This window comes from Lithobates pipiens, unplaced genomic scaffold, assembly GCF_037356315.1.
Source record: "Lithobates pipiens isolate NorthernLeopardFrog02 unplaced genomic scaffold, aLitPip1_a1.2 Scaffold_23, whole genome shotgun sequence".
In the NCBI taxonomy this organism is placed as follows: Eukaryota; Metazoa; Chordata; class Amphibia; order Anura; family Ranidae; genus Lithobates; species Lithobates pipiens.
Window position 1 is genome coordinate 68554327 of NW_027507785.1, and position 16211 is coordinate 68570537.

Here is a 16211-nt window from a genome sequence, read left to right on the forward strand (position 1 = left end):
GTTTGGCCCTTGATGATGGGGGAAAAACAAGCAACCTGTGGTGAAAGGGAAGAAAGTTGCAAAATCTCTGGCCTACTTTAGTTTTCCTTTCCCAGAATATGATGAAGCCAACTGTGTAATGTGATTAAAGCTGAATTATGCCACTTCTGTTGGCATAGGCCAGGGATAGGTAACCTGGGGCCCTCCAACTGTTGTGGAACTACTCCCCGGTAGGAGCACTGAGAGAGGCACTGCCACCACTGTTTCAGCCGACACAAAGCTCTGCAAGGACCTGGAAATTACACAGGAGGAGGATTAAATAGCCCTCTCTGACTCCTCCCACAAATACAGGCCAGCCTTACACATACCTGTACAACACACTGTTAAAAAAAAAAATGTTTTATTATATTCATTAACATTAAAGATATTCCATTGCAAGCATTATAAAACAAATGAATGAAAATACACTGGTTATATTTTTATGGACATTTAATGACATTGATGTGTCTCTTGGCCTCAGAGATCATTAAAGGAAGCCTTTCTTAAAGTACTGTATATGTAAACCCTCACCTTGTAAAACAACCCATTCAGTTTAAAATAGAAATGAAAGGCAAAAAACATTTGTGTATAGATATAAAAATTGTTTCCCTTTTTTATAAGTGGTTACATAACCTCTGTTCTCAGCTCTATCAGGAGCCCAGAGAGCTGGGGGGGAGGAAAAACAGCAGCACACTAGTCTTCCCAGAGAATAGCTGTGCGGGTAGGTGGGCTGTGTGTTAGGACAAGTCTGATCGTTGGAGGAGAGCAGGCTGAGTTCTCAGCACAGCCAGAAAACTGACCACGCTGTGCTCGTATGAATGAATGAATGAATGAAATACATGTATAGCGCACAATGCGAACTGAATCGCCTCTAGGCCTAGTGTGATCAGTTTTTTTGCTAGGAAAGCAGAGGAACAGGCACGAACACCAGGGATTTTATACAAAGGAAGCATTTCAAAGAGAACAGGATACTTTTTCATACAAGTACATGGTACGGCAGGCACATATCAGGAATATCAAATATTGGGTTTACCTTAAGAGAAACATGAGGAATGCCATTGCTTGCTGTTAGCGGTCTGATCGTTATACTCAAAACTTTGAGTATTTAGATCAGAATAAGATTATTGGAAGCAGAACAACAGAATGTTAAGAAAAATCTATCATCCCCCTACTAGCACTCGGTGAGTAAGCATTGTCACTCGGGTAAGTACTGTGTTATTGGCAGGTAAAAATAAAGGGAGTAGAAGCCTGAAATAAAAATAATGCAGCCGCCACATCCAAGCACGAGTAAGCTGAAATATATTATACTTTTGTTCCTGGGTTTAGATACACTTTTAATCCAGGTATTTTCTGGCTGGTCGTGTCCTGTGTTTGGGTCTTCCGCCAGAGATGGCATGCAGCATTCAATACTGTAGAGTGGTGCCATGTTTACAGCTGTGGGGCCAGACCAACATAGTGATGCACACCCCCCCCCCCCCCCCAGGGGTTCACCATGACAGCTTAGGTTCACAGGAAATAGGTGGAGTGATGTTAGCCACCATTCAACTCAGAAGAGGAGTGCTGTTGGACCCAACGGAGTCTGCATTGTACAGTGCTGAAGACTAGGTGTATAGTGCAGTGAAAGCTGCATTAAAGTAGTTGTAAACCCTTATGCCACGTACATACGATCGAAATTGTCCGGCGTACTTAGTCCGGCAAACAATCCGGCGGATAGTCCGGCAGACTTTCTACCAAACGGACTTGGCCACACACGGACACACACAGAAAGTCCAGCGTTTGCTAGCGCGATGACGTACAGCACGTACGAGGGGACTAGAAAAAGGAAGTTCAATAGACAGTAGCCAATAGCTTCCTTTTCGTAATTTGCTTCTGAGAATGCTTCATTCTTAGTCCCCACCGGACTAGCATACTGACGAACGTATTGTTCGCTGAAACCCAAGTCCGGCGGAAAGATTGGACTGCAAAAATACTTTCTAAGTCCGCCGGACTTCACGCTGAGAAAGTCCGCTGAAGCCCACAAACGATCGAATTGTCCGGTGAAATGCGTTTCAGCGGACTAAGTACGCCAGACAATTCAATCGCGTGTACGCGGCATTACAAATACCTGTTGAAGTGACTGGCCTCAGGTGATACACAGAGATGAAACAAATCCTCCCACATGCAATGGGGGTTATTTACTAAAGGCAAATACACTTTGCACTGCAAGTGCATTTGGAAGTAAAGTCGCTGTAGATCTGAGGGGGATATGCAAGGAAAATAAAAAAACTGCATTTTAGCTTGCACATGATTGGATGATAAAATCAGCAGAGCTTCCCCTCATTTCAGTGCACTTTCAAGTGCACTTGCAGTGCAAAGTGGATTTGCCTTTCATAAATAACCCCCATTGCATCTGTTTATCTGCAGTCTTCTCTTCTCTGCATCTGTTCAAAGTGCAGAATTTGTAAAGCTTATCTGCGAGTTAAAAAAAAGGTGCGGAGAGCTGAATTTACACTCTGCAAAGCTTAGTGAGGAGAGCTCTGAGAGCTGATTGGAGGGAAGGGACACACCCCCATGCACACAGGAATAGAGATGAGGCTGTCAATCAGCTGAAGGTCCCTCCCCTGTCATTATTTGTCTCTTGGTGGCAGGGAAACTTGTGAGAAGTGATTCATGCTGATAGCAGAGAAAGGGAGCAACAGATAGAAATGACACTTAGTGCTCTAGACTGAGACAAGTACACACTATAGAAGGATATGCTTTGTTCATATTTTATGTCTGAGGTTTGTAACCACTTTAACCTAATTTTTACAGTGCCGGGCTACATGTAATTAAAAACAAATTAAGTTCTGTTAGAAGCCACCTAATCAGCATGACAGCCACATGGAGCTTACAGAATAAAAAGTTGGCAATTGCAGCCTCCATATTTCTCTCAATAAAGGTTTCATGTGAAAAATCTAGGCCTCGATATTTGGGACATTGGTTCACCACCGGCAAAATAGCTGCCTTTGCCATGATTCTGACAGCAAACAAAATAATGTGAGTGAGGTAGATCGTGGTTCTGGAGGTTGGGCCGTACTGCTGCACACGATATTCAGTCCCAGATCACATTTCTGCAGTATGTTCCATCACTGTTTCTTTCCACCTTTTCCTTTCAATGGTTGTAGTTCTACTTCCACTGGGTAGTGATCGCTGACAGCCAGAGTCTGTAATAAATATATATTATCATGAATGTAAGGTCATCAAATGGGGTTTTACAAGCTCATTGTGGGATTGTGAACCTTGATCCTTTTATTCTCATGTCGAGGTTAATAGTGGATATAAAGCAGGGATATGCAATTAGTGGACCTCCAGCTGTTTGCAAAACTACAAGTCCCATCATGCCTCTGCCTCTGAGTGTCATGCTTGTGGCTGTCAGAGTCTTGCTATGCCTCATGGGACTTGTAGTTCTGCAAAAGCTGGAGGTCCACTAATTGCATATCCCTGATATAAAGGAAATGTTGCGGGAGCAAAAAACAAACTTGGCTGTTTGTACCGGCTTGTAATGTATTTTGCTGATGTAAACTGTCTGAGATTTGAAGAAAATTGGTCTTCCAAGTTCACATGTCATGAAAGAAATTTTTAGTTCATATTGGGGTTGATTTACTAATGGCAAACAGACTAAGGCCGCGTACACACGATCGCACATTCCGACAACAAAATCCGTGGGATTTTTTTCCGACGGATGTTGGCTCAAACTTGTCTTGCATACACACAATGTTGTCGGAAATTCCGAACGTCAAGACGCGGTGACGTACGACGAGCCGAGAAAATTGAAGTTCAATAGCCAGTGTGGCTCTTCTGCTTGATTCTGAGCATGCGTGGAACTTTGTGCGTCGGAATTGTGTACACACGATCGGAATTTCCGACTACGGATTTTGTTGTCGGAAAATTTGAGATCCAGATCTCAAATTTTGTGTCGGAAATTCTGATGTAAAATGTCCGATGGAGCCTACCGATGGTCAGATTTTCCGTCAAAAAGCCGCCATCGAACATTTTCCGTGAGAAAATCCAACCGTGTGTACGGGGCATAAAACTTTGCAAGTGCGATTGATTCAGAGCTTAGTAAATGAGATAAATCTTCACTTTACAAAAAATATCCATTCATATGCAAGGAAAAAAAAAAGCATTTTTGTTTGCACATGATTGGATAATGGAAGTCAGCAGAGCTTCCCTTCGTTTACTAAGCTCTGGAGCAACTGCACTTGCAAAAGTGCAGTCTCTTCACATTTGTTAAATCAACCCCATTGACTGCTTCAGCATTTCCTTATCAAAATGGCCAATAAGCTTCTGAAACCTTTTTTTTTCCCGCAAGATTTCTGTCTCCTAGAAGGAGGACCTTGTAACCTCTGGTGTTTGGCGATAACATCTGTTGTCATTCCAAACAAGGACTAATAAACGTTAGATTACTGGACTCTCCAGCTATGTGTGTGGTGCTCACTATTTGGTGTGTACAGCCGTGGCCAAATGTTTTGAGAATGACACAAATATTCATTTTCACAAAGTCCGCTGCCTCAGTTTTTATGATGGCACTTTGCATATACTCCAGAATTTTAGAGTGATCAGATAAATTGCAATTAATTAAGTCCCTCTTTGCCATTAAAATGAACTTAATCCCATAAAAAAAAACATTTCCACTGCATTTGTGAAGAAGGCTTCAGGGAGCCCAAGAATGTCCAGTAAGCGCCAGGACCGTCTCCTACAGTTGATTCAGTTGCGGAATCCGGACACCACCAGTGCAGAGCTTGGTCAGGATTGGAATAGCAGTAGGCATGTGTGAGAACATCGGCACACACATTGAGGAGACTTTTGGAGGAAGGACTGGTGTCAACAAGGGCAGCAAAGAAGCCATGTCTCTCCAGGAAAAACATCAGGGACAGACTGATATTCTGCAAAAGGCACAGGGATTGGACTGCTGAGGACTGGGGAAAAGTCGTTTTCTCTGATGAATCCCCTTTTGAGATTGTTTGGAGCATCTGGAAAAAACCTTGTCCGGAGAAGAAAAGGTGAGCGCTACCAAAAGTCCCGTGTCATGTCAACAGTAAAGCCTCCTGAGACCATTGATGTGTGCTCATTAACGATTAGAAAATCCAACAAATGTTCTTAAAACAACAAATTTTAACAAATTTTACTAGTTTATGGCCAGCTGTAGTCTGAACATCAAGTTCGCATCCATTCAAATATAGGGACAATGGCACTTGGACACCTGAGCCAAATGATGTAAATTCCAGCGTATTCACCCTGCCTGGAAAGCCCAGATGCTGTGTACAGCCTCCTATAGACATGAATGGTAGTGTGCAGCTGTACCCGGGTATATGCCAGTTTAACCACCCCTGTGGTGGGGGGTGATGTCAGTAGCAATCTGATCATGGAAGTACATAGGCACAGCTTACAACTAGAAGGTACATACGCAAACTGGCCACACTAGGAGGGATCTGCTTCTGTGTCTGGTGTGGTTAGTTTGCAGAAGGGGGACTGGCAGGATCACAATGCATTCACAAGAGAATAGACTAGATTGAAACATACAGTGTTGTGAAAAATATTTACCCTCTCTGATTTTTTTTTTTTTTTTTTGCATATTCGTCACACTTAAAGGGGTTGTAACGGTAATTATTATAATTTTTTTTAAATAACAAACATGTTATACTTACCTCCACTGTGCAGCTCGTTTTGCACAGAGTGGCGCCGAACCAGGTCTCCTGGGGTCTCTCGGCGGCTGTCTCGGTTTCCCCCCGCAAGGACTTCTCACGTTCATGTGAGCGGGCGCGCTCCCGTGATACAGCCGGCGGCCATAGCCACTCACTGTATCACTCGGCCCCGCCGATGCATTAAGAATGCATTGAGGTGACATTTTTTTTACCTTTACAACCCCTTTAAATGATTCAGATCATCATACAAATTTTAATATTACACAAAGATGACCCAAGTAAATACAAAATGTAGTTTTTAAATGATGATTTCATTTATTAAATTGGTAGTAAACTCGGGATCTTTCAAATCACAGGCAGGCTTTTTAAAACAGAAGAGACCCTAGAGGTCTCTTCTGTTATACATGTCCCCCCAGCTTTTAAATGATGATTTCATTTATTAAGGGAAAAAAACTTTCCAAACCTGCCTGGCCCTATGTGAAAAAGTAATCCACCCCCACCCAATGAACTATGATTAACCACATATTTATATTTTGGAGTTCAATTTCACTTGCCACACCCAGGCCTTATTACTGCAAGACCTGTTCAATCAAGAAATCACTTAAAAAGAGGCTGCCTCGCAATGTGAAACACGCTAAAAGATCTAAAAAAGCCGCACCTTATGTTGCAATCTAAAGAAATTTAAAAAATTTAAATTAATAAAAATTTTAATTAAATAAAAAAAAGATGAGAAACAAAGTCACTGACATGTATCAGTCCGGAAAGGGTTACAAAGCCATTTCCACAGGGAGAGCCATTATCCACAAATAAAAAAAAACAGTGGTGAACCTTGGCCACCCTTATAGCCAGCCTACAAAAATTACTTCAAGAGCACAACGACTCATCCAGGAGGTTATAAAAGAACCCAGAACAACATCTTAAGAACTGCAGGCCCCATTTGCCTCAGTTAAAGAGGAAGTAAAGGCAAAAAAAAAAACACACCCTGCAAGGCAAAGCATAGCATACTAGTTCATTATGAATAACTTACCTGAGAACGAAGCCCCTGAAGTGGTCCTCCGTCTTCCTCTTTGTCTCGCTGCTCCGGCGCTGTGATTTGCCGGAGCTGCGATGACGTCACTCCCGCATGAGCACGGGAGCCGACACTCACAGCATATCGAAGCGATCTGCGGCCTGCCCAGTGAGCCTGCACGCCGCTGTCTACGGCGCATGCGCCGTAGACAGCGGTGGCTGTCTTCGGGTAAATATCTCCTAAACCGTATAGGTTTAGGAGATATTTCTTGGACCTACAGGTAAGCCTTAATCTAGGCTTACCTGTAGGTCATAGTGGTTTGTAAGGGTTTACAACCACTTTAAGGTCAGTGTTCATGATTCAACAATAAGAAAGAGACTGGGCAAAAATGGCATCCATGGGAGAGCTCCAAGGCCAAAGCCACTTCTGACCAAAAAGAACACAAAGGCTCGTCTCACTTTTGCCAAAAAACATCTTGATTTTTGGGCAAATATTCTGTGGACAAATGAGACAAAAAGTACATTTTTTGGAAGGTGTGCACCCCAGTACATCCAGCGTAAAACAAACACAGCATTTCATAAAAAAAACATCATACCAACAGTCACACGTGGTGGTGGTAGTGTTGATGGTCGGGGGCTGCTTTACAGATTTAAGACCTGGACATCTTGCCAGAATTGATGGAACAATGAATTCTGCATTCTACCAGAAAATCCTGAAGGAGAATATCGGGCCATCAATTCGTGACCTCAAGCGCACTTGGGTTATGCAGCAGGACAATTATCTGAACACACACCAGCAAGTCCACCTTTGAACGGCTAAAAAACCCCCCAAAAATTAAGATTTTGGAGTGGCCTAGTAAAGTTCTGACTTAAACCTGGTTAAGATGTTGTGGCATGACCTTAAACAGGCTGTTGCTGCTGGAAAACCTTCCGATGTGGCTGAATTAAAACAATTATGCAAAGAAGAGTGCGCCAAATTTCCTCCACAATGATGTTGTTTCCGCCAAGGGTGGCACAACCAATTAGCTTTAGGGGGCAATTACCTTTTCATATAGAGCCACGCAAGTTTGGGCAGCTGTTTTCCCTTAATAAATGAAATCATCATGAAAATGGTAATAAAGTCTCTATTGTTTACTTGTACCTACAAGTAAGCCTAAAAAAAGGTAAATATCTCCTAAGCATGCACCGTTTGGAGAGAGTTACCATAGTAGCAGCCGGCGACCTCATCAGCGCACTGTGCTCACAATGGACCACGTGCCCTCCATTGAGAAAGCCGTGCCATGATTCCCTTGCGCATTGTACCCGTTGATATATATATATATATATATATATATATATATATATATATATAATTTTTTTTTCTCGTAGTTATCTGATGCACCCCCATGTTGCAATCTGCAATTTAGATCTACTGTTCCCCTTGGGGGGTCTTAGTGGGGCCTTTGGGCTCATCTCTCCTCCAACACCAGGAGGGGCTTCCTTTGTGGGGTAACAGTGGCACTCTGTCAGCGGGACACATTTGAGAACATACCAAGCACCAAGAGTGGTGAGTTCACGCGAAATGCATACATAATGACGTAATGTTTTTCTCTCTTCTGTACTATATTTAGCTTACTTTATGTCTAAACAATGTATTTTCTAATTGAACAGAATCTCCTGAAGAAGTGATTTTTCAATTGCGAAACGTGTTGAGCACTAAGCACCTTTTAAACCAACGGGACAAGTGAACACCCCATCGTGTTATGCCACACTCCAGTGGAAGTTCTTCTGAATTAGCTACTCCACAGGAAGTACACAAAAATGGCATTCCCCCCCTTCTGGGGTTCATCTTTGGGTCCCTTTTTTTCTTTGTTTTGTATTGTATTGTATTTTCATATTGTCATTGTGTATTTGTATTTATGATCTGTGAACCTTTAATACATTTTGTAATAATTTTTTATACGTGCCTATAAAGTCCATTCCCTTTCTCACACTATTCAATCCCTTGCGCATTGTGTGGGAGTGACGTCATCGCAGCTCGGCAAGTCAAACAGCCAAAGCCCGCGAACCCGAAAGGAAGACTGGGTGAACATGGAAGCCTCTACCGCTGGAGGACCTCCTTCAAAGGTAAGTCTTTCATGATGTGCTAGTATGCGATGCATACTAGCACAATATGCTATTATCCTGCAGGGGACCATTTGGTGGAAGTTTTTTTGTGGTTTACTAACGCTTTAAAAACAGCATTTTCTATTTACTCGGCTTATATTTGTGTAATATCAAATTTTTGTTGATGATCTGAATCATTTAAACGTGACAAATATGCAAAAAATTTAAATAGAAATCAGGAAGGGGGCAAATACTTTTTCTCAGCAATGTAAGTGCATGATAGCACAGACACATACTGTAAATGATATATTTTGAGGTAACATACACTTTAAATTCCCTTATTTGTTCATAGTACATTTTTCATTTTCCACCATGGACCCATTATTTTATATAAGGTTATTTTAGTGTATCCAAAAAACAAAAGACGTGAAGAAATGGCTTTTCAATATAAATTCACTATTGATTTTTTTGTCCTGGCAGGAGTCCCATTTAAGAGTTTCAGCAATTTCTGGGGTGAAACCTTTCATCTGTAAACATGTCCCCCCTGATTTACCCCACAGCTCACCTCCTCATCTGTCAGATTATACTCCAATTGGAAGTTAAAGGGCTTGGCGGAGTCTGGAACAATGTATTGGAGGAGATCCTGGTGGACGACTATTCTAAAAGGCAAAAAACACAATAATTTCTTGAATCAGTTCACATTTTTATTATTTAAAAAAAATTATATAACATTTTTTTTTTAAGTAAACGTCAAAAACAGCTTTCATTCTGTTTACCCCAAGGTCGGGGTAGGCAACCTTTCAGAGGTAAAGGTCTACATGGACATCATGGAGAAGATCACTGGGAGACGGCACCCCCCTTTTTTTTAAAAAGAAATTAACTAGCAAGCCCCCAATAAAAAAAGTAAAGATGGTATGAAGAAAAATCTAACAAAACTAATGTCAAAATAAAAATATAAACGTATCCTCCTTAAAATGTAGCTTCAGTGAGAAACTCTGCATTCACTTTAAAGTGATATTAAAGTCTCATTATTTATATAAAAAAAAAATCAAACATATCATACTCACTTGCTCTGTGTAGTGATTTTGCACAGAGCAGCCCAGTTTCTCCTCTTCTCGAGTGCCACTTCGGCATTCCTGGCCCCTCCCTCCTTCCGAAGTGCCCCCACAGCAAGCAGTTTGCTATGGGGGCACCAGAGGTGAGCCGCTGCTCTGTGTGTCCATTCAGACAACGAGCTGCGCCTTGACCCCGCCCCCTCCGTCTCCTGATTGTCTCACTGGCTGTGATTGACAGCAGCAGGAAACAATGCCTCCCACTGCTGCCAAAGGCCAATCAGGAGTGCAAGTCCCCAGAGATAACTTGATCAAGAAGGGGCTCAAGTAAGTATTGGGGGGGGGGGGGGGCTGCTGCACACAGAAGGTTTTTTACCTTCATACATAGAATGCATGAAGTTAAAAAAATCTTGAGCCTTTGCAACTACTTTAATTCACTTTTTGTTTCATGTCTGGGGAGTAATTGGTCACTCCCACACAAGGCTAATTCCAGAGTTCATCATTAATGCAGAACATCTGGTACTTCAGGCTGATTTGCTTGACTACATTCAAGCCTGGCTATCTGTCAGTAGGATATAGGGCAGCGATGGTGAACCTCGGCACTCCAGATGTTTTGGAACTACATTTCCCATGATGATCATGCACTCTGCAGCGTAGTTGAGCATCATGGGAAATGTAGTTCCAATACATCTGGGGTGCCAAGGTTCGCCATCACTGATATAGGGCAATATATAGAGGTCAGTAGTATGTAGGGCAGTGTATCGAGGTCAGTGGTATGTAGGGAAATGTACAGGGGTCAGTAGAATGTAGAGTAGGGGGCAGAGGTTAGTAGTATGTAGGGCAGTGTATAGAGGTCAGTAGGATATAGGGCAATGTACAGAGGTCAGTAAGATGTAAGGCAGTGTACAGAGGTCAGTAGGATGTAGGACAGTGTGCAGAAGTCAGTAGGATGTAGGACAGTGTGCAGAGGTCAGTAGGATGTAGGGCAGTGTACAGAGGTCAGTAGGATGTAGGGCGGTGTACAGAGGTCAGTAGGATGTAGGGCAGTGTATAGAGGTCAGTAGGATGTAGGACAGTATGCAGAGGTCAGTAGGATGTAGGGCAGTATCCAGAGGTCAATAGGATTTAGGGTGGTGTACAGGGGTCAATGGGATGAAGAGAAGTATACAGACGTTAGCAGTATGAAGAGCAGTGTATAGGGATCAGTAAGGCAGAGGATATAGGTGAGCAGGACAGGTGGTCAGGAGGGCATGGTACTTAGGGTTCAGGAAGGCAGAGTACAGGGGAGTCAAGAGGGAATAGTACTATGGGGTCAGGAGGGTATAGTATTGCTGAGTCAGGAGGGCACGGTACTGGGAGGGCAGGATAGTATGGTATTGGGGGGCTAGGAGGGAATGGTACTGGGGGTTTAGGAAGGCACAGTACAGGGGGCTCAGGAGGGCAGAGTCAGACCCCCGCTCCTTGCGATCGCTCTTCAGGGGCACGGCAATTGTAAATGGAAGTGACTTTGCATTTCTCTTTTGCTAAAACAAAAAAAATAACTTTCCTATATCCAAGCAATGTTTGGTGAGGGTGGGGGTGCACAACTCTATATTAAAGCCCATTGTTTTTGGAATGGGAGATCCAGTAAGCTCTTATAGGTGTGATGGGCATTTGGCCACTTTTGGCCATATACCGAATATTTTATCACAGAGGGATTTGTTCTCATTGGTTCTCATTAAATATATTTTTATACCGATCATAGGAGCAGTCCGTTGTGTTGGTGGCCGTTGTGTCTTTGTCATCTGTGATCAACCAGTGAAAACTCTTATCGCTCCTCAGTTTGATTGTTTTCATTTTCTTCCCTGAGACGTAAGCTCCATCAGCATTGAAATCTCCCAGCACCATAATATTCTGCATTTAAAAAATAAGATTTGTGAATAATTGAAACCTTAAAAAGCCCAGAACTAAAAACGCCAGAGCACACATATACAGTATAATTGGGTAATGTATTGTGGATTCTTCACTAATACCTAATACATACGATCAGAAAATCGGAGGAAAATAACAGCAATCAGATCAATCCTTCGATAATCTAATCATTAATACACAGTTTTCGACGTCGGATCATGACAGTACAGACAAACGTTTCCAACGTTTATAGCGGGACTGCAATATTGCAGCAGACAAATCAGACACCTAACTGACACTTTTGACACATTTTTGGGGACCTGTGCCACTAATAAAGTGATCAGTGCTACAAATATGCACTGTCACTGTACTGATGACACTGGCTGGGAAGGGGTTAACATTATGGGGGATCAAAGGGTTAATTGTGTGCCTAGCTGGTGTTTCAGTGTAGTGGGGAGGTGCTTTTACTAGTGGAAGGCAAGGATTCGTATAGATGCTTTGCAGGAACACAGGATCTATGCCTTCCTTACTGACAGAACAGCGATCTGCCTTATTTATATAGGCAGATCGCTGTTCTGCAAAGAATGATCAGCGGGTGCTGGCAGACATTAGGGCCATGGGACCCACTGATCAGCTCCTGTTGTGTAGAATCACAGTGGGGGCAAGCAATTGTGCCTGATATCTGAATATGCAGACTCACGTATTGATATATATATATATATATATATATATATATATATATATATATATATATATATACAGTTACATAGTTAGTAAGGTTGAATAAAGACACCAGACCATCCAGTTCAACCTGAGTGAGTGTCTACAATTGTCCCTAGCCCTGTACACTCACATTGGTCCCTACCCTCAAGGAACCCACAATCCAAGCCCCCCATTCATATACTAGGGCCAATTTTGGACAGAGGCCAACTGACCTACCTGCATGTCTTTGGAGTGTGGGAGGAAACCCACACAGGCACAGGGAGAACATGCAAACTCCAGGCAGGTAGTGTTGTGGATTGGGATTTGAACCAGCGACCCTTTTTACTGCTAGGTGAGAGTGCTAACCACTACACCACTGTGCCGCCCATACATTTATTTACCTTGTCATGTTAAAAAATCTTTTTTCAGAACAAAGCGCAATGCATGAAAACTTCTCAACACTCCGATTGTGCATCGCTCTAGGTGTGGCTAGAAAAGGGGTCACATGTACAATACATCACTTCCAATTACACATTAGAATGTAGATACATACGTGGGAAGTTGTATTCTGTCTTAAGAGAATTTTCATACTGTAAGGCCGCGTACACACGGGCGGACTGTTCGCCCAACTAAGTTCGTCAAACAATCCGACAAACAGTCCGTTCAAAATTTGCATGAACGGACTTGACCACACACGATGAGCAGACAGTCCGCTGAAAGCGTGCGCGATGACGTGAACGGCACGTACGACGGGACGAGAAATTCGACGTCCAATACACTGCAATGCAACCTTCGCCGTGTAAATCCTTTCTGAGCATGCGCCAAACTTAGTCTGTCGAACTAGCCTACACACGAGCGGACTGTCCGCTGAAACCAAGTTTGGACGGACTGTCTTACGGAAATTCCGTAAGACTTTGTTCGTCAGACTGTCCGCTGAAACAGTCCGCTGAAGCCCACACACGAGCGGATTGTCCGCTGAAACACTGTTCAGCGGACTAAGTTGGGCGAACAGTCCGCCCGTGTGTACGCGGCCTAAGTCTCTTGTTTTCGAAATGAGACTAGCGTGCAAAAAAAAGCAGATGATCGCTCGTCCAATTTCAACACTTAACCCCTACACTGCCACCCACTGGTTAACCCCTTCACTGCCAGTGTCATTTACACAGGAATCACTGCATTTATATAGCAGTGATTGCTGTATAAATGACAATGGTCCCAAAAATGTGTCAAAAATGTCCTATGTGTCCGCCATAATGTCGCAGTCACAATAAAAATCGCTGATCGCCGCCATTACTAGCAAAAAAAAAAAAATATTAATAAAATTGCCATAAAATTATCCCCTATTTTTATAAACACTATAACTTTTGCGCAAACCAATCAATAATCGCTTATTGCGGGGGGCGTGGCTACCGCGCGCTGGTGCATGGACGCTTAGGCAGTGAGCTCCGTTCCAGCGAAGGTTCCTCAGCGACATAGCAGCGACGGACAGCATTCCTGCCTGTGTTCCCGGTGACCGGAGACTCCACAGATTCGGCCGGCATGTCCCGCAAACGGAAAGACGCGGCCAAACCGAAGAAATTGGCGGATTTCTTCAAGCCGGCGGAGCGAGGCCTGCGGCAAGATGGCGCCGGCGGTGCTGACTCGCCTCCGCCTCCCTCGTGTAGCTCCAGGTCGAACGAATCCAGCCCTGAAGCGACAAGTGCTCAGCGAGGACGTTCGCCAGCGGCATCCACTCCAAACTCATGCAGCCCTGTGAAGTCCAAACCCAGGCTGGAGGAAGACTGCAGACAGGTGAGCACGGAGCAGGACTCATTGGAGGACACAAGGGAGTTAGCAGACCCCTTTAGTGCTTTCCCTACTGCTGATAGACCTGTTTCAGATACCATGCTCAAGGAGATGCTGCTCTCCCTCCGCACCTCCATGCATGCAGACATGTTGAAATGTGTCAGTTCTTTTAAAACAGAGGTGGGGGAGGTGAGTGGCAGAGTTGACCATATCGAATCAAAAATGGGGGAATTTGCAACTTCCCACAACACACTGATTGACGCTTTTCATGAGCAGGCAGATGAAATCTCCTGGCTAAAGAGCAAAATCGCAGACCTTGAGGACAGGTCGAGAAGAAATAACATCAAAATAAGGGGTGTCCCTGAAACCGTCCTCCCTGCGCATCTACAACAATATGCTAGAGAACTCATGTGTGCGTTCCTTCCCTCCACTGATGAAGCGGAGATGCAGGTAGATCGAATACACAGGCTGCCTAAACCATCCCATCTGCCAGATAACATCCCTAGGGATGTGTTAATGCGAGTGCACTTTTTTCAAACCAAAGAGAAGCTCATGATGGCGTTTCGAAAACAGCAGGTCCCCCCTGAAAAATTTACTCACATTCAATTGTTTGCGGACCTCTCGCAGTATACGATGCTAAAAAGGAAATCGTTGGTTTCAGTGACCAAAGCCTTGAGGAATCACAATATTCCGTATAGGTGGGGCTACCCAGTGAAATTGACTGTTACTCACGAAGACAACACCACTGTTGTGACCAACATAACAGAGGGCTTGGCCCTGCTACGCTCCCTAGCCATCCTACCGGTACAGACGGATGACGAGCCTGCTTCCGCAAAGGTGGCACATTCTCCGGATGGTTGGCATACAGTGTCGCATAAGAAGAAGAAAAACTCTAAGAAAAGTAATCCTTGACATGCTTTTATCCCTCGCCGAGACACGGGCAGATACACATTGGGGCCTTGCCGCACTATGGAGCATTAGTGCGTTCTTTTTCCCCCCCCTGCAATAATGGACGGTTTTTCCGCCCTCTGGTTCTTGTTGAAACCTACCTTTTTACTACTGTTTTGTTTTTCTTACATAGACACTACTTTCTCCCCCCCTTTCCCCCTTTCCCCCTTTTCCATTTACGTTCTCCAGGGTCTGGTGATTTTCTTCTTTTTTCAAGATCAGAAAGTCTGTTGAATAGACTCATTTGTCCGTGTGGTCGCAGTAGAAGTCTGTGGGTCGTTGATGGTATCTCCCCCAGATGCCGTGAGTATCATCAAATACCTGTTAAATTATGTCTTTCAAAGTAGTTTCATTTAATGCTAACGGGTTGAATCATCCTGCAAAGCGCTCTTCGGCCTGGAGAGAAGCTCTCAAACTTAAAGCAGATGTCCTATACATACAGGAGACACATTTCGAAGATGGCAATGCACCAAAATTCCAACATAAAAGCTTTCCATCCCTTTTCATGTCCTGTGCACCGAAGAAACACAGAGGGGTCCTTATTGCTATTAGGGACTCGGTATCTTTTGTCCTGAAGGAGTTGCATACGGACCCATCGGGTAGATACCTGATTGTTCAAGGAGAGCTTAATAACAAGCCGTATACCCTGGTCAATCTCTACGCTCCCAACACCCACCAAATTCGGTTTTTGCAAAGACTGTATAGGAAGATTGAAAATATGAAATGGGGTTCCCTAATTATCTGTGGAGATCACAATATTACTCCTGATTTTGCTCTGGACTCCACTACAGTCGCCAAGCGGTTCCCTCCCAAATTGCAACCTCTTATACATGCGTCGGATGTGTATGATGTCTGGAGGTGCCAACACAGTGAAGAGCGAGACTATACATTTTATTCTCCCAGGCATAACTCGTATTCCCGAATTGACTTGATACTTGTGGATAAACAGCTGTTACAGTTAATCTCTACATCTACTATTCATGACATTACGTGGTCTGACCACGCCCCGGTCTCCATGGTGGTGATGGAGGGCCGTGGTCCTGGTCCAGCCTACATTTGGAGA

General features: G+C 43.7%; 1 protein-coding gene across 4 annotated transcripts in view; it reads right to left on the reverse strand.

Annotated features, from left to right (window-relative positions):
• Positions 1-362: 362 nt before the first annotated feature.
• The window catches only part of LOC143927637 (deoxyribonuclease gamma-like), a 63319-nt gene continuing 47470 nt past the window's right edge, over positions 363-16211 (reverse strand). For all 4 annotated transcript variants that reach the window (XM_077451820.1, XM_077451822.1, XM_077451819.1 and 1 more), the window contains exons 7-9: positions 11562-11719; positions 9340-9433; positions 363-3200 (exon numbers count right to left, since the gene is read on the reverse strand). In XM_077451820.1, coding sequence (XP_077307946.1) covers positions 3123-3200; positions 9340-9433; positions 11562-11719 — 330 coding nt within the window. In that variant the 3' untranslated portion in view covers positions 363-3122. The remainder of the gene's footprint in view (positions 3201-9339; positions 9434-11561; positions 11720-16211) is intronic.